This window comes from Panulirus ornatus, chromosome 55 (assembly GCF_036320965.1).
Source record: "Panulirus ornatus isolate Po-2019 chromosome 55, ASM3632096v1, whole genome shotgun sequence".
Classification (NCBI taxonomy): domain Eukaryota; kingdom Metazoa; phylum Arthropoda; class Malacostraca; order Decapoda; family Palinuridae; genus Panulirus; species Panulirus ornatus.
In genome coordinates, this window is record NC_092278.1 from 36,902,852 (window position 1) to 36,921,929 (window position 19,078).

General features: G+C 51.5%; 1 protein-coding gene across 1 annotated transcript in view; it reads left to right on the plus strand.

Moving 5' to 3' along the window:
* LOC139765693 (fasciclin-2-like) overlaps positions 1–19,078 on the plus strand; it is a 276,821-nt gene that overhangs the window by 106,728 nt on the left and 151,015 nt on the right. The window contains exon 2 of the mRNA XM_071693461.1: positions 2,683–2,766. Within this exon, the coding sequence (XP_071549562.1) occupies positions 2,715–2,766 (52 nt within the window). The 5' untranslated portion in view covers positions 2,683–2,714. The remainder of the gene's footprint in view (positions 1–2,682; positions 2,767–19,078) is intronic.

Genomic DNA, 19,078 nt, shown 5'->3' on the forward strand with positions numbered 1-19,078 from the left:
CTCCTCCTCCTCGTCATCTTCAGTCTCTCCCTCCCTCCCTCACCAAACCCGAGCCATGGGTCGACCCTGGCCGCCACCCAACAGGTTCCAGGACTCACGTTCGATAGATGTTAATCAAGAGTGTGTAAGGCGGCGATCATCATCACCCCCCCACACACCCACCCCACCACCCTCCTTTGGCCCTGTTGCGTAGATAGCGCCGCCCTCTCCAGGCCGCCCAGCCATGACCCGCCTCCAACCACCCACAGAAAGCCCGCCCGCCCGCCCGCTCGCCGGCCCAGCTTCTGTCTGCCACCTCACTCCTCCCTTCCTGCCATTGTTGTTGGTGTTGTTGTTGTTGTGTTGGGTCGTCAGGAGCCATCGTGCTTCTGCCCTGCCACGCAGAGTCTCTCCAAATCCATCCCTCACCCCCACGATGTCCACTCCTTCTGCAGCAGATGACCTCAACACGCACCATCAGGTCGTCCGCCACTAACTTTTCCTCATGTATGTCCTCGTAATCATCCTTTTCCTTCTGTCCTGTCCTTTTCCTCTGTCCTCCCATCCCTTCACAGTCCTTCTTCCCTGCACCCACATCGTTTACTTCCCTCGCTTTCTCCCCTTTCTTACCCCGTTCTCTCTCAGCAAGAAAAATTTTTACCCTTTCCTGTCGCTTTATATTATTGGCAGTATTTACACCCCCAAGTCGTTCATGTGACTAGTGCATCATTAAACAGAAATTTACATTGTGTTTTGAAGTCACGAAAGACGAGCCTTCCCCGGGCAGTTCCCGATGGTCACTGGACCCAGCGACACTTGCAGCATTGTAGTCGTAAGATCTTCACGAGTGATTTGAAGGGTTCGCCATGTACGCCTGTATTGCTAATAGTGCCTTGAGCTTGTGGGGGTAGTAGACGCGTTACGTATTATCGATGGGCACTGGTGAAGGGGGTGGGGGAGGAGGGGCGTCGTCAGTTGTAAGATGTACTCTCACCCTCCACCTTCCACCTACTCTCCACCCCTTCTCCCCCAGGACGCACGTATCAGGAATGCAGCCTCCAGCTTCCCCCCATCCCCCACGCGGCATAGTCTGAGGGGCTTATGGGGGTAATCCGGTGAAATGAGGGGATTTGGGAGTGTTATCGGCTAGGGGGTGGTGGGGGATGCGAGAGGGAGGGGAGGAGGTGTTATCGGCATAATAATGTGAGGAGGGGAGAGGAGGAAGGGTCGTATCGGCAGCGCACGACCCTCTCCCACGACCTTTTCGTTCCCTGATGCTCCTGTGTGCTGTGGAAGCGATGGCTCTCCTGCTTCCATTTTTCATAGATGAATCTCAAATGACACTCTGGTTAAGTACATGTATGTGGACTCTCTCCTCTCTCACTCCCCTCGTGCTCTTGCACTCGCGTGTGTGTTTTTAAGAAGCCTGGAGTGACTTAGTGTGAGTACATGTATGCACTCGCACTGTATACATACCCTCTTCCACCGCCCCTCTCCATTTCTCTCTTCCATCTCCCTTACCTCTCCCTCCCTCTGGGTCCCTGTCCACACACACACACACACACACACACACCTTTATTCCCCTCTCTCCCTCCCCTCCTACTCGTCGTCGTTCTCCCCTGCCCTCCTCATATCTCTCCTCCTCATAATGAGGAGGGTTGTGATGGCAAGGTACCCCTCTCCACAGTGCGTTGCATACACCCCGTCTGTGTTCAGTCAGAGCCGTGGTGAGGTACTGCCATCCATTGCTCCCTCCAGGTGTTCTGTTCCCGGGATGTTTGCTGCCGTGACGTTTAGAATGGGTTGACCTTTGACCTGACCTGTTCATGACGTCCCCCTTCACCCAACACCCTTGACGTCCTCTCACGACTCTTATTTACATATTTACACATAGGTTCGTCAGTTTACATGTTTACGTAGCAGTTTACTGGAAGGGGGGGCGGGGTTAGTGTAAACTTGGGCTATTTGTCGAGGTACTCGCTGCTTTTACACGTTAGTTGGCTGGATGATACGTGCCTGGTTGCTTGTTTGTACGGGGGAGGAGGAGGAGGGCAGTTCTACACTGGGGGGGCATCTTGTTGGAGCGGTGCGTTCTCCCCTTGCCTTCACGTGTAGTGTCCTGGGCTTTGGTGTGGAAGTTCACACGCCCCCTCCTCTCACTGCTCGAGGAACCTCCTGATATATCCAAGGTAGAATCTGTAATGATGATAGACGAGGTGGGTATGTTTCCAGGTGTGTTTACAGCGGCTGCGTCTTGTTAATAGTCCCCACGAAGACCTGGGAAGGACCAGGGTCTTCCTACCCTGAGGTGTATATATTGTCCATTTGAATTACGTATTTTTCAGGGACTATTGTGCTGTACTGGCTGGGGGTATGCATACCTTTTTTGTTTCAGATCACATTATTACATTTCGCCTGAAAGGTAATTTCTGTGATGTATGCTGTATCCAGGTCGTATATTTCTTGTATGATTATATTGTATTAATCTCTGTCATGCTCCTGATATGCTTTATCCAGGTTTCTTTATGAATGTATATATAAGTATATTAATCTATGTCTTGTTCCTAGTGCCATTTTCTTCGTAAAGAAGCAAATGTCCGCCGCTTCATTTAATGGCCCTCCATTTCCGCACACGAAGACTGTCATTATGCATAGAGGTATTTTTATGGCCCGACTTAACTGTTGTGTCGTGTTTGCCGACAGGTTGTGACCGGAGTGGCGTGAGGAACGGCGCCATGGGGGCCCTGTACACCGCTGCCTTACTGGCGCTCTCGCTGCTGCTTCACGGTAAGTGTGTGTGTGTCTGTGTGTCGCTCTCCTTCAGCCTCACAGGGCCGGGTGTTAAGTTCGGGGTTGTGTGGTGGTCCAGGGTTCCCTGTCTTGGGGTGCGACGCGACGATCCCTGAACACGACCTTAGTTGGTACAGTCCTTGGGTGTCAGCGACCCTGGGCCTTCGTAAGGGTCAGGTCATAGGTCTGGACACAGCCTCTGTATAGGGTCAGGTCAAAGGCCAGGCCATCGTGCCAGAAGGAGGTGGTACCTTCGTGCTCAAGGGTCAGATGAGGTAGTATTCAAGGTGGGGTTAGAGTACCATAGGTGTGAAAGAAGTCTTCTGTCCTCTCTCTCTCTCTCTCTCTCTCTCTCTCTCTCTCTCTCTCTCTCTCTCTCTCTCTCTCTCTCTCTCTCTCTCTGGCCGCTGAGCTCCGCATGGGTCATGCGTAATCTCCTGATGGTCCATAACATGGTTATCTGAGGTCATAACCCCCACTCGTGGTGGAAAGAGGTTAGGTAGTTAAAGCAGGAAGGCGGCACCACCTCCCTGCTCGCTCAGCATTAGGGAGGCGTCTTGCCTGCAGCCAGCAGGAACACTGTGGGGTTTGGGGGGGGGTAGACAGTGGGGAAATCCACAGTGGCTCCCTGGATGAACACCTGCAACAGGTACCGGGCCAGCCAGCCAGCCAGGTAGCCAGGTTGTGGCGTGGGGTCGCGTGGTGGGCCTGCGGGTCTCGGCCTCCTCTGCAACAGCTCGGTCGAACACCCCCAGCTCCTCACCATGGCCCAGCCATGTCTTGTGCTCTAGGGGTAGAAAATAGACCCCCACCCCCACCCCCGAAGACCACCCCAGGCCCACTGTGGAGCCAACTGGTCCGTAGTTGACAGGCTGGATGAGGCACGTATCGATTCATGAGGAGTGAGGGAAGTGGGGATATGTTGTTGAGGTCTTACGGTGTAGCGAGGCGCCATATATTTTTCACGAGGGCGCCCGTCCCACCACCGCTGCCGTCCGGCCCGCCCTTGTCCCGCCGTCGTCGCCACCATCAACAAGTTGGCCAATGAATAATAAGCGTTGGTTAGTTGGCGGGGAGAGGGTCTGGGGGTCAGGCGGTGGAGGGAGGGAGTGTCGTTAGCATCGTTTTCACCTGCTGTTGATGGTGGCAGCGCGGCGAGCCTCCCTCCCTCCCTCCCGCACCCCTCACCTTTGTTGCTGCTGCTTCCGCCCTCATTGCGCCACCACCACCACCAGTACGCACGACCTCGCCACTCATTAAGACCGTATATCATCCCTCCCCTCCCTTCCTCACTCCCTTCTAGCTACAGTCAGCACCCCTCTGGACACCTCACCACCTCTTACTCGCCACAAAACCCCACCTTATTTGACGTACACCCCTCACATTCACCCGTACATAACCACACCCCTCCCCCTCTGAGCACTCACCTGAGCCCACAGGAGTCATCGCTGTATCACCTAAGATTAAATGCGAATCCCAAGCCGTACAAGTGGAGGTTGCTCCAGGAAGTACGGGCGGGGGTGGCCGTGGGGCCTTTGTTGCCTTCCCCCTGTGTGTGTTGACTGGACACATGACTGCCAGGTGAAAGAGCGAGCCGCCCCCCACCCCCCACCTGAAGCATGACTGGCTCATGGTGGTGGTGGCGGCCACTTCGCCAGGGACTGTTTGGACGTGTCTGCGGTGCTGTGTGAGGATCCTGCTCTGCCTTTGGTGCAGTGTGAGGGTCCTGCTCTGCCTTTGGTGCTGTGTGAGGGTCCTGCTCTGCCTTTGGTGCTGTGTGAGGGTCCTGCTCTGCCTGTGGTGCTGTGTGAGGGTCCTGCTCTGCCTTTGGTGCAATTTGAGGGTCCTGCTCAGTCTGTGGTGCTGTTGGAGAGGTCCTGCTCTGCCTTTGGTGCTGTGTGAGGGTCCTGCTCTGCCTGTGGTGCTGTGTGAGGGTCCTGCTCTGCCTTTGGTGCAATGTGAGGGTCCTGCTCAGCCTGTGGTGCTGTTGGAGAGGTCCTGCTCTGCCTGTGGCGCTGTGTGAGGGTCCTGCTCTGCCTTTGGTGCTGTGTGAGGGTTCTGCTCTGCCTGTGGCGCTGTGTGAGGGTCCTGCTCTGCCTGTGGCGCTGTGTGAGGGTCCTGCTCTGCCTGTGGCGCTGTGTGAGGGTCCTGCTCTGCCTGTGGTGCTGTGTGAAGGGTCCTACTCAGCCTGTGGTGCTGTGCTGGAGGAGAGAGAGATTTACCCTCAGCACTGCCCATGACAAAGGCCTGGCACATAAGCCTGATCACACTCAATCCTGGGGCCTAGCAGTAGTGGCCAGAGTGATTGAGTACTCCCCCAGTGTCGCACGCCACACTAGGCATGCGCTAGAGTAAGTGAGAGCTGGTGTCATTTAGAGTGACCAGTGCGGCGAGTGTGTCACACTGGACACCTGGCCCAGCCGTTACAAGCGTGTGTCGAGGACCGGTCGTCAGGCAACAGTGTAGAAAGGCAGGTGTGTCGGCTGGCCACCTGCCTCGCACACCTGCTTCCCTCCTACACTCCCCGAACACACACACACACACACACACACACACACACACACACACACAACGATCACTTAACACCCAATAGCTCATGCATTTACTGGTTATCTGGTGGTGGTGTGTGGCCACCGTGTAGGGGGAGCGGGAAGGAGTTTGTCGAACGGGTTAGCCTTACTTCGTGTTCACGGCCACAGTGGGTGGTGGTGGTGGCGGCCAGTGTGGTCAACTTAACCCGCTGTGTTTGCAACCAAGGCACGAACGGGAAGCTTGACAAAGGACGTGGGTGTAACGTAGGGCTTCAAACACGGCATATACCGCAGGTGTGGGGGATGGAAACAAGGGAAAGGCATTGGTCGCTGTCGCACAGGAGGAGAACCCTCTCGGGTGAGCCACACTGCCAGCGAACAAACCGTTCGCTGGCAAGTTTCTTCGCTGTCGCTGCCTCACGGGAAGAGGGACGACATGGTGCAGTAGACCTCGCAAAAGCAGGTAAACACCAATGGAGTTTAGCGGTCCTGTGGTGGTAGAGAAATGATTGTGAGAAGGATTACTTTTGGCCGGTTTAAACCAGTCGTGGATTGTCTGTCTGGTACGTGAGGGTCTTTGGCTCTTAGATTATTATACCTGAGACTTTATAATCTGCAAGGGACCTTTCCGTCTCTTGTCCTAATATCTTCAGCGTCGAGGAAGAGCGGTTGTCGGAAAACTCTGGGCCAAAGTTGCAAGCTGTGACATTAGTTATAAGCTGATTTATTCATTCGTTGGAAAGGTTGGACGCCAAGTCTCTCTCTCTCTCTCTCTCTCTCTCTCTCTCTCTCTCTCTCTCTCTCTCTCTCTCTCTCTCTCTCTCTCTCTCTCTCCACAGATTCTGGGCGATTTTTATGTTCGCGTGTTGAGTGAGAGAGAGAGTGGGTGTGGGTGGTGGAAGGGAGGGGGGAAGGAAGGCAGACACATGGGGAGGGGTGGGGAGGTCGGCAGTAATGAGGCAGTCTTGAGTCGGGTCCGGGGATGGGGGGTTGGTGCCACTCATCACCGCGTAGTGTTTACACATCTCGGTTGGGGTGGGAGGGGATGGAAGTGGAGGAGGAGGAGGAGGAGGCCGGGCTGGAGTGGCACTTTATGTTGCAATTACGTAATTATTATCTGGCTGGTTGTTGAGTGAGGTGGTGGTGGTGTTGGGGAGGTGGGGTGGTGGCGGTGTATGTGTGGCGAGGTGGTGTCGTGCCCGGCCCTTGGACTACCACATACAGGTGGTGTGGTGGTCCAGGCTTGCGTGTGTGTGTGTGTTGCTGAAGGTTGGGGGTGGGGCGCATGGCGGAGGTTGGTGGTCCCTGGGAGCAGCAGAGTGTTGCAGGTCGTGGATAAACCCTCAGTGTTGGGCCCGGAATTGCCTTCTAAGTTATGTCGGGTCACGCTAATTCTAGCTGCTTGCTCCTTGTGTGTGTGTGTGTGTGTAGTAGGATGTGAGGGTGGTGACGATTCTGTTGATCGTCCCTGTGGCCCTGCCCGATGCATATACCACCCCAGGCCACTCTTCCTCAACCCCTCCCTCATTCCTCTGTCGTTCCGGGAGAAGTTAGTTGACTTTAGAGGATGAGAAGAAACACCGTAAGTCTGCGATCGCGTTTATCTTACCGGGAAGAGACCTGGAAAGTGTGTCATGTTCAAGGATGCCATTACCATATTCGAGTTGGCTTCGTTTCCCTCCCTGTGATCGCTACTGCAGAAGACACTGACGCAGCGGTTCGCTGCTGAGGTTAGCCAGTATCTCTGTGGTAGGCTGCAGACACGAGGGGGGGAAAGGGTATGGCCCTCCTTACCTTAATCATGATCTCACGGTAGGAAAAAATATTTATATAACTGCGAATGCTTGGGTAAGTAGCCTTCACCCAATAGGTAATGTTTCCTCTACGTTCATCTTGCCCAGGAAGAACGTGGACTGTCTCCTCCTCCTCCTCCTCCTCCTCCTCCTCCTCCTGTTCTTCCTCCTCCTCCTCCTCCCACACGTAAGAGCTCACTTCAAACGCAGTCCCAAAAAGGACTCCAAATACCCGTAGAAGTATCCCGCCAGCTCGTTGAAAACTACTTGAAAGGGCGTAATAGCTCAGGGTAGTTGATCTCTGACCTCTAATCGAACTATGGAATAGAAGTAAAAAAGAATGACATATGTTGAAAACGTAACATCAGCGTTATTATTATTATTATTATTATTATTATTATTATTATTATTATTGTTGTTGTTGTTGTTGTTGTTGTTATATTCTATGGTGGCATACATTGGCACGGGCCAGCACATATCCCCAGGGGAAGCCATATCAGCTAAAAGGGTAAAATGACGAGTAAACGAGGCTTGAGATTGTATATGAAGTCGTAAGGTGTGTGTGTGTGTGTGTAGAGCCAGCTCGTAACGAGTTCTTGTTAACACCGAATCGATGATAAGAGCCACGGGTGTGGAGGGGGCAATATCGACGGAGGAAAAGGGTGGAGGACAGCCAAGGTGTGGGGGTTGGGTAGATATTGGGGGGGATAGTGCTACCCTGTAAGATTAAAAAGGAAAATGTGTTGAAAAAGAAAATGGAGTGGTGGTCCTCCTGGTGGCTGTGGTCGAGTGAGACAACGGAAACGAGTGCAGACCAGCCAGGTAGGAATCATCGCCCCTTCTGGCGCTGGGCTCACGAGAGGTGTACGACTTTGGACGAGTCTCCGGTATCAAGTGAAGCTGTACTGGTGCCGGAAGCATATGGTGTGTGTGTGTGTGTGTGTGTGTGTGTGTGTGTGTGTGTGTGGGTGGGGGGGGAGGGTTATCGCGCGAGGGAGAGGGGGGGGGGGTCTCGTGATCTTTGGCCTTGCCACATGGTGGCGACTCTTGGAGAGAGAGACTCTCTCTCTCTCTCTCTCTCTCTCTCTCTCTCTCTCTCTCTCTCTCTCTCTCTCTCTCTCTCAATGTAACTTGGCCACGTCCACACGACGGTACGATCGTGGAGTACGACGGTACGACCCCCCCCCTTTTATTTCAGGCTCTTAACCCGATCCTAAATACTCGGGTGAAAGATAAAAGGGCGGGCCACGATACCCAAGGGTCGTACCGTCGTGCTCAAGGGTCGTACCGTCGTGTTCAAGGGTCGTACCGTCATGTTCGAGGATCGTACCGTCGTGTTCGAGGGTCGAACCGTAGTGTTCGAGGGTCGAACCGTCGTGCTTGAGGGTCGAACCGTCGTGTTCGAGGGTCGTACCGTCGTGTTCGAGGGTCGAACCGTCGTGCTCGAGGGTCGTACCGTCGTGCCCAAGGGTCGTACCGTCGTGTTCGAGGGTCGTACCGTCGTGTTCGAGGGTCGAACCGTCGTGCTTGAGGGTCGTACCGTCGTGCTCGATGATCGACTGTCGTGCTCGATAATCGTACTGTCGTGCTCGATGATCGTACTGTCGTTCTCGGAGGGCCATACTGTCGTGCTCAGAGGGTCGTACCGTCGTGCTCAGAGGATCGACTTGCAGCGTGAAGATTGCCAGTGATAATGACGATGATGATTCATTGTAGTCGTGGCGGTAATTTGTGACCCCGATGCCTCAAATTGGTGGTCTTAATGACCACCTGTTGGCGATGGTGGTGGTGATGATGAGTGATGGTGGTGGTGACTGGAAGAGAGAAATTACAGCGATGATGAAGGTGAAGCACAACCCTGATGGTAGAATACTTAACAGCCCAACGAAACAATTTGAACTGTCGATGTCGTTTAGTTGCCCCCTTTTCGTGGGTTATCGTTCCGTGGATGGTGTGTGTGTGTGTGTGTGTGGAACGCTACCCCAGACGTGGCGGTTTATGTCGGCCTAAATACAGGGATTCGACGCTTATGTTGGCCCCTGTGGTTAGGCGTCGTTGGAGAAGGCTCCGGGCTTGCGTAGGGACGGTAATGGCACAGGCTGGGGTTTGCTCCTCGTCGTAGTATATGATGGAGGTCGCGAGGCAGCCCCGTTGTTAGGGAGCGTCTTTTGAGGTGTGGAAAGCCCCCAGGCGGCCAGACACACCCAAGACTCACTCCTCCTGTCGCACCTGCCAACCCTGAGTTTACAATGCCTCCGGTAAACGACCCCAATGGTGATGGTTATTGTCTCGTGGGGCCGGAGGTACAGGAGGTTTGCGTCCCAGGGGAAGGTTTCTCCCCCCTTCCTCCTCCTCCTCTCTCGCTACCAGGCTTCACTGTGACAAAGGACGGCCGAAGGAGGATGCTCTCTCTTTATTAACTCTTTCCCCCAGTGGCTGGCGGCGACGTAGCCTCAGGAACAGGTATGGCTGCTGCACGTTGTATCCCTCCGCCTTCCTCCACCCTCCCACACACACACACAACACACACTTCCTCTCCGCTGCCCACTACAGCACCATCCAGCAACAGCTGCTCCCTGTAGCATAGGTGGTTACGCTCTTAACGGCCGTAGTCATAATACTCTTCATAAACTCCTTGCCACAGGTCCACGAACAATCCAGCGTCCGTTCTGTTGTAACATTCAGGCGAACTGAGTCATCTCATGAATAGACACCTGTTGTGTCTGAGCTTCGCAGTACTGGTTATTCAGGGCGTCTCGTAACTCAACTGCGTCACTTCGAGGCTTGCATAGCCAGGCTGTGAGGAGGTGGACACTGGGGCGCTGCCTTCCCTTTTCTTCGGCAGACGCTTCAAGGGCGGGCAGTACAAGTGAGCGCTCGGGTTTACTGTTGGTGTTGAGGGTGGGTGTAGTTGCCTGACTGCCTCCCTCAGGCCACTGCTACGCCTTGAGTACCACCTCAAGACCCCGGGTTATGGGGATGTTTGGGAATCGAGGTGTACCACAAGCCTTTGGTGTATGGGGGTGTTTGGAGGGCGCGGGGTTTGCTACATTGCTGATGTAGGTAGTAATGTCCTACTGGTACAGTGGACTAGTCTTAATCTGGACCACAAAACTGGTGTTGAAAGTACAGATATTACCCCGGTTTGTGTGGTTAATTTCCCCGCTTCATGCCGGCTCCATTGGCCATCTTGGTCCGTGTGGGGATGGCAGGAGCTACCTGTGAACACTTGTGTTGATCTTGCACGCAGGGTCGGAAGTCTTCGATAGAAGTGATGAGATCTTGAGCCTTCATAGCAGCATGGGCTGCTCTTACGCTGCCCCTAGGCAACCGGATGCGCTACGCCGGTAATCACCGGAGGAATGCTGTTTCGTCCTGCGGCAGAGTGTTACGACGGTGGATGCGTCGTGTGACGGTCGCTCGCTGCCGCCTCAGAGCCGCGGACGACGGAGGTGGGTGGGGTGGGGCGTGATGGCCGCTGAGATCGGCGAGCACTTCGACTGGTCGACTACGACCTACTGCCAGCCATTATCTGGATGGCACCGTGCCAGGAGAGTGTAGCAATGGCAGTGGGTATAAGTGTGGGACGTCGCGCGGAGCGAGGGAAGTGGTGGTGGTGGTATAGCGTTACCCTCGGCGGAACATCTGTGAGGTGTAGAAGTGGTCTTGCCCTGGAAGACCCCAGAGTGTGGTTCATTATCGAGGACGTAAGCTGTACGTGAAATGGAAACGTTGTGGTCGTGTGAAAGATGTCGCCTCGGTCAACTGTGATGGGTGTTGTATCTCTCCAGTTTTCAGTGACGTACGCTCTGCTGCATTATACTCCTTCTTTGTGATGATAAGGGTGGCATCATACGATAACTTCAGGGTTTTGTAAGACACTTGTTGGCCTAAAATCCCGTACATGATATTTTGCCGCAGCGTTTTCTTTTGTGACTTGTTTACTGATCATACTGAAGGGAAACTACTGTATCTCGCTGAAGTCAGTGTTGTTTCTTCCCCAACGTTAGGGTGTCAGTTCAGGAGATGGTTACCTTCCTGTGGTGTGTCAGCTCGTGGTAACACAGACACCTTGTGAAACATGTTCTCCAGGCATGAAGTCTGTTGTCAGCGAGTGCCAGTACCCAGTATCGTAATAGTGTAGTTACTTTAAGACAATGCTTTCATTATGTAAACTCCAGCATTTCAGTCGGACGAGAGAGAGAGAGAGAGAGAGAGAGAGAGAGAGAGAGAGAGAGAGAGAGAGAGAGAGAGAGAGAGAGAGAGCCATAGTGCACACATGGGAAATGCTCTTAGGTTTAGATCTGCAAACAGAGACAATCCTTTGTTGCAGTGACGGACTGGGGAGACAGCAGATTAATCCACTGAAGGGCACAGCTGCAACAGGAAATGTTGAGGGATATGGCACTGGTGTGTGTGGGACCCCGTGCGATATCGTATTTGTAAATATTCGAAGCACTGTAATTTATTTTTCCCCTCCACAACATGATATAAACGGGGTGTTGCTTAATCAGACAGCCCTCGCGAGGGAAGCTAGGGTATAGATTGTGCTGTAGGGGATAGAGGAAGGCCCCTGAAACCATCATAAACTCAGTGTAAGGGATCATGACTTTGTGACGAAGGTGTGTTGCTGGCGCGATATTGTAAAGGAATCGAGACACAGCGTCCCGAGACTCCTGTGACCCTTGTAGACATATAGGAGTGTCTACCCTTGGGGCGTTGTCTTCCCACACACCCTCCCCTGCCGACGGGAGAGGTGGTGTGTGGCGTGTCTGAGTACGGCTGGTTGTGCATGCGTGTGCTCTTGGCGCGAACTCGCGCACACCAGCGCATGCGGCGTGTCGGTGGTATCATGAAGTGAAGCAGGGGCGTGGTAGGTGAGGGGTGGAGCGGGTGCGGCGCCCCCTCTGTCTCCACCACCGCCACCACCACCACCACGAGCCGCGGTCCGCAGTGTGGGTGTGGTGGGCGGGGCGCCTTACCTGCGGATTGGGTTTCCAGTCCCAGACTACAGGTGATAAGCGCTAATGGGGCCAACCACCTGCCATCATGTCCTCCTCCGTTGTAACGCGGCTCCCATGGCGTCTTCGTGGCGACGCCATGCAGAAGTGTGGTAGCCAGACTGGCCCAGTTACTGGACATTTCACGAGTAGGAGGAGGAGGAGGAGGAAGAAAGGGAGGAGGTAGGAACAACGAAGAGGAGAGAGGATATGTGGTGGTTATGTTTTGTTCTATGGGAAGGGGGAAGAAGAGCAATGCCTCACACAGGAAAGTAGAATACCTTTGTAACTGAGGCATGGCCGCGGGTCTGGGGGACGCAGGATGCCGAAGTATGGTGAGAGGGAGAGGGAAGAGGGAAGGAACGGCAGGGGAGAAGGGTTATCGTATCTGCCTGGGCAAGGTTGCAGGATGAGAAGGTTAAGTAACGTGAAAGCATGGTGGAGGAGGGGCACGGGAGTGGAACCAGACAGCGTCTGGAGCAGCAACAGCAGGCCAGATTACGATAGTGGTAATTATGTGGGATGGAGGAGAAGGGTCTTCAGACAAAGAGGAACGAATCTGAAGAGGATGTATAGAAAGGGAAAAAATGAGGGAGGGAGGGTGTTCTTGATGAGGATGTGAGGCGGAGGAGAATATGGTTTTCATAAGGGTCACAGGAAGGGGAGAAGAGCATTTTGGGAACATTCATCAGATATTAGGGATGTGCTGGACGTGCCTTTCCTGTGGTATGTGCTTGGGCCTTTTTTTATTCTCTCCTGATGAGGTGTTGTCATTGCGTTGTGCCTGTCGTATGTCTGTGTGTGAAATTTATCTGGTAACTTTTGGCTTCTTACATTTCGGTCCTCTCGGAAATCATAGTACAGGGTCTGCTGAAACAGAGGCGTTGTAGAAATAATCTTTCGTTGACTCTCTGTTAAGGTTTATATAAGTTTACCTCATGTCGTCATCTGAGGTCGTCTGGTACACCCACACGCTCGGCTGAGCCCCGACTGCTTGAGTTGGGTCTGTGGCCGACCAAGATGTTGCAGCCGGCAGGCCAACACAGCGCTCTTCGTAAATGGTTACTAGGGAGAAGTGGGTCTACAATATCTTCACCATACACTCCAGAGTCTGATGGCTGCAGGTAACATGTTGGAACACTCTTGGGACCCCAGATGTGTGTAAAAGGTGCTTTCACTTTGTGGTTACTTCCTCTTTTGGTGTCATGGCTAAAATTTACAGTCTTCCATTCCTCTCTTGCTAATAGGGATCACTATTTTGAGTATAAGTTGGAAGCCACGCCTTCCAGGATTCTCGCATGTGATAGTTTTGATGCGTCTTCCCCGTCTGCGTTCGCGAGAGAGTACAGCCCACGGTCATCTCAGGCGGTCCATGTAAAGTCTGGATCCTTAACAGCGCCAAGTGCGGGATCTTGAAGACCTCCGCACACCTTTATAACCCTTCTGTTTTCGCCCGACGTGTGAGTGAGGCGCTGTTATCCCGAAGCAGCTTGTCATGATCGGGAGAGTTTAGTTTGCCTTGGAAGAGAGCGATCCTCATCTCGTGTGTTTTGAAGGTCCTCAAGACCTTTAGAAGAAGCAACAGTTGAGGTCTCTTGTGGTCGCTGGAGGTAAGGGCAATCGGACATGGTGACACCTACGGTCATTCGTAATTGTGTCCGTGTCGTATTCTGTTGATCAGTTCTTCCGTCTCCTCACACCAGAGGAATTGATATTTCCCTCACTGCTGGTTGCTTTACTTTGGCCCATCGGAAGACTTTGTCCGTCTGCCTGTCGTTTCTTTGTCTTTTCTGTTGATATATTTTCTCATATTCTGTTTACACCCGCGAAATATAGTCGTTCATGTTTGCGCCCGCGTCACATGGTGAGGATGAGAGAAATAGTCAGGGTGCAAGTTCAGTCCCTTGGGAGGGGAAAGCTGAGCTTTGCTGAGAGAGGTAGAGTGCGTGAGGCAGTTGCATGTCCTCCCGTAGCAGTCCTCGTGTCGAAGTGACGGGGTCTGTGTTTAGCATAGAGAGGAAATTGCATACCATTTCATCCCGACCCAACATCAAATACGGCCGCTACAGGGCCAAAATCCTACCTCCGATTGGCTAAAATTTCAGAAAGAAAGAAAAAAAAACGAAACTTCGTTTGAAGCCGCCGAAGCAGAGAGAGCCAAGAAATGTCCAGAAATGAATGATGGAAGGTCCCTCGTGTGTGTGTGTGTGTGTGTGTGTGTGTGTGTGTGTGTGTGTATGTGTGTGTGTGTGTGTGTGTGTGTGTGTGTGTGGGCTTTCCTCATTTCGCATCGACCTGACATCCAAGCCCCATATTGGCCCTGGTGAGCGATACGGGATGACGTTGGTGCATTTGTAATTAGAAATCCACAATATCAGGGAATTTATAGGCTGGCTCTCCACACGTTGTGATGTGCCTGTGTTGGTTCACTGTTCAGTGGAGGAAATTAGACGTTGGCAGTGCTGTGCTAGAGGGGTTGTAGGTTGTCATTGCTGTGTTAGTGGTGGTAGAGGTTGTCAGTGCTGTGTTAGTGGAGGTAAAGTTTGCCATTGCTGTGTTAGAGGTGGTAGAGGTTGTCATTGCTGTGTTACTGGTGGTAGAGGTTGTCATTGCTGTGTTTGTGGTGGTAGAGGTTGTCATTGCTGTGTTACTGGTGGTAGAGGTTGTCATTGCTGTGTTTGTGGTGGTAGAGGTTGTCATTGCTGTGTTAGTGGTGGTAGAGGTTGTCATTGCTGTGTTAGTGGTGGTAGAGGTTGTCATTGCTGTGTTAGGCGTGGTAGAGGTTGTCATTGCAGTGTTAGTGGGTGGTTGTGAAAGGAGGTCGATCGCGTGTGTCACGTAGGGTAGCGAGCGATGAGGAGGTGAGAATTCTCCTCAGCGTCTTATGGTAGCGAGGTACGTATCCCCGACGTAAGGGGTGAGGTGTAGCAAGAGCCAGCGCGATTCTGCTCGGCAGCAACTTCATGGCCGCGAGAGCGTGCGTATAACCTTGGCCTTGAGGTGGGCGAGGACGCATAAGGAGTGTCTGTGGCAGTGTGGGGTGAGCAAGCTGTGGCTTTTTTTTCCTTTTTTTTTCTTTCTTTTGTTTGCCTGTGTCGTGAAGCAGTTCGTTTATGCTGACATTAGAGTCGTATTCTATAGCGGTTGGAGTCGGGGTTATGTTGGTGCTAGTCGGGGTAGAGGCTGAGTCGGTCTTGCGTTGCGTCTCGTGGGCGTCTTTTGTGGTGGGCGGGGGCCGAGGCGGGCGGGCGTTTGTGTCCCTCTTGCCCTTGCAATTTTGCAACGGTCGCCCGAGCGCCTACGGCGACATCGGCCAGGTCGGAGTGGTCGGATGTCCCGGGGATTACCGCCCCGCCTCAACCATCGTGCTTAAGTAGTTCGTAGTCTCGTGTTGCTGACTCGAGCACCAGTTGTGTGCGAAAGAGAACACGAGACTTCAGATGGAAAAGAGACTTTGAACGGCGTTGGGGGAGGTGGGGAGGGGGCACCCTTGGTAGATGATGGGCTGAGGAAGAAATGCGACGGTGCTGAAGAGGGTTGGAGGTGTGTGTGTGTGTGTGTGTGTGTGTGTGTGTGTGTGTGACTGCCTTGGGGTGAATGCTGTGAAACAAGGAATGGGGCGAGAGCAGCCCAAGATGCCGGAACCAGCACTTCCATACAAGGACGGAACCCCCGGTCCTTTGTGTAGGCAGAAGCAGCTGCTCCGAAGTGGAGGAGAATCTTGGGCATGTTGTAGACCCAGCTGAGCTGGGCGTTGCCGAAGGCAATAGGAATTTGAACGTTGCTAGCAGCGAGCTCTTTAGTCATCCACTATCGTCCTCCTTCACCTTAAACTGTATTGTTTCTGTGCTTGGGGTTCCGCTGTGTGAATGTCATTTGTCCTCCTTTACTATCGTATTTCCATCTGATTAAATGTGGAAGTTAGAATACCTTTATTGCCCTCCCGGAGGAGATAACCTGGCCACACACACAATTGATATTAATGTCCTGTTATCTTTCCCATTGACACCCATGTACACATTATTATTATAATCATTCTGTAAAGAGAAAAGACAGTTATGTGTATTCGAACACTCCAATTTACACGAACGTATTCGCTTTTATTTTTGAACCCTGTAACCTATCAAGTATGTCGTATTCAACATACTCCTTTCCTACCGTTTATGTGAATCGCTTCAACTAGCCGTTAGGATCCCGTTGCCACTGAACAAACCCCCAGATCTCTCATATCAGTTCGTCGACGTCAGAACCAATGTTATGACTTTGTTAAGGTAGAAAAAGAACGTAAAGTCTAGCATAACTTGGGCAAATAAATGCCCCCAGGACTGTAACCGTCCTTTGATGGGTACTGAATTGGATATGTGAACGTAAACGATTGGTCAGGTCCAAGCCTGGCAGCTGGTTCTTAGGGTGCCATTACTGGCAGGGGTCAGGTGTGTGTGTTCTCAGGGCGCCATTATTGGCACGGGCCAGCTCGTGTGTAGCTGTGAGTGTAGTAGATACTTTTAGGTAGTTAGGTGTATTATGTAAGGCGTATTTTAAGTGTGAGGTTATCGATTGGGTAATGATAAGAGAGAAACTCGTTGTAGCATTATATATAGGTAATCGAATGAGCCACCATTCCTTCATACTTTTATATTTTTTAACACGTTTTTCATCCTCTAAACTGTTGTTAGATGTATTACAATGTTGTAATTTTTGATTTTTAAGGTATATCCTAAATGGTTTATTATAGGTATCATTCCTCACAGATGAGTCGGTTAGAGCTCACTTAATATATATATATATATATATATATATATATATATATATATATATATATATATATATATATGTTGAAACAGATTGCATCCTTATTGCATTTTGTGTTTTGTTTGCAAATAATAAAAGTAGATTTTAGTAGATTATATTTACGAAATTCACGGTTTAGTTTAGTTTGGTGTGCTATATGCACGTTTTCCCTGATGGTTGGCTGTCGTAAGAGAAAACGGAGCTCGATGCCTTGTTGTCAAGGAGCACTTCGTTCGTTGAGGGGGATTACATAAGAGTTCACCCCTCCGACGTTCCAGTAAAATGGCGTTCCAGCAAGCGATTGATACTGCATGGGAAAATCTCGGAGTTAGTCTCTCCCGATAACCGATGCCTCTGTTTCTGGCCGAGACTGATTAAGGAGAATTTTCATGTAGCGTTACGAAGCGGGCGTAGGCCAACGTTGCGAATTTGCAGGACGATTTAGCGAGAGTGTCTGATGATGATTAGATATTTCATTTAGGTCCACTAGTTATGCTGATGGCCATAGTTTACACATTTTCTTTAGGTGTTATTGAAATATATAGAAATTTCAGCATTTGAGAAATATGGTTAAGAAGCGCAGATAGTAAATGGCAAAATACGCATATATATATATATATATATATATATATATATATATATATATATATATATATATATATATATATATATAGAAAGGGCTCATGTCACTGAAATCCTCGTCGAAGCCAGGCCTTCCCTCTTAAACAGAGAGAGAAGAAAAAAAGTTGATGTGTGTGTGTGTTTGCGTGTCTCAGCCTCATTAGAATTCAGCCACCAAGGCTCCCTTCATATATATATATATATATATATATATATATATATATATATATATATATATATATATATATATATATATATATATATACACCTCACCTTCGACAGACGCATGTTCACAGCACCGAACCACATGTATCTACACTTATATCCTCAATAAATATAGATTCACATCATTCTCGACAATCGCATCTTGGCTCTTGCATCACCCTCAACACCACTGCCTTTTGAAAAGGGTCGGCTTCACTAGACCCTCATCTTCGTTATATTTTCTTCGTCACAGTACCCTCGACATCCTTGGCCTTTTTTAAGGGTTGGGTCAAAAGCCCTAGCCAGGGTCAGGGTCCTCATCTTTGGAAAGACGAGGAATGAAATGGCAGAAGCGATACGCCCCTCTCCATCGGGTCGGGGAAACGTAGGAAGTTTTGTGCATATCCTGGAAGACAAGAGACGGGAACCTCTGAATGTATATGAATCTCTGAATGTATGTATATCATATGAAAACCTATAGAAAAGACTGCAAGCTGTTGTGGAAATAACGAAATAGATGCTAGAGAGAGAGAGAGAGAGAGAGAGAGAGAGAGAGAGAGAGAGAGAGAGTTTGGAAAGTGGTGGGAAGTGGCTTTGACAGAGGTTGAAGTCCAGAAGAGTTGGAGAGAAAACTATAAAGAACAGACTGAGGATCATTGAAGTACCGAGAAGCTAGCATTGATACCAAGAGTGTTGAAGCTCAGAGGGGGGAATTGGTAGCAGTAGGTGGATAGCAGAGAAGTGGTGTGGTAGAAGGTGGAGATGGAGCTGAGGTAGAAGGAGGTGGAAAAGAAGTGTTGCCGGAATCGGAAAGTGGTCGTGTGTGTGTGTGAGTGTATGTCCCCTATCTGTATGTTACGGGCATGCTTGCTTGTGTGTCTGTGTCTTCGCGGCATCCCCAACTGTGTTTTGTGGCCATCCGTGGTTGTGTGTGTGTGTGTGTGTTTGTGTGCGCTAGCGCGGCGTGGGTGTGCACTGCGTGAGTCCTGTTGGGGGGCTGGACGTTATCTGAGCGGGGCAGGAGGGAGGGTGTTTGGAACACGTTGGCTTGTAATTGATCGGGTGTTCCGGCCACCTGGCTCTCCAGCCTGACCTCTCCACACAATCAGGGGCATATTGTGTGGGCTTGGGGGGGTTGGGATTGGTGTGGCTGGGTATTGAGCGGGGGATCCTCGTCCCAGTGAAGCACCTGGAGAGCGCCCTCCCCCTCGGCTACCACCACCATCTACAGAATACCTCGACCCCCCGCCCTCCCGCCCTCCGTGCCCCTTCAACCATCTTCCGTCAGCAGCCTTCCGGTGGGGCTCATCCAAGCCACTCTCTTCCCGCTGCCTCGCCTCGCTCGTGTGTCGGGCTGCTACATAACTTG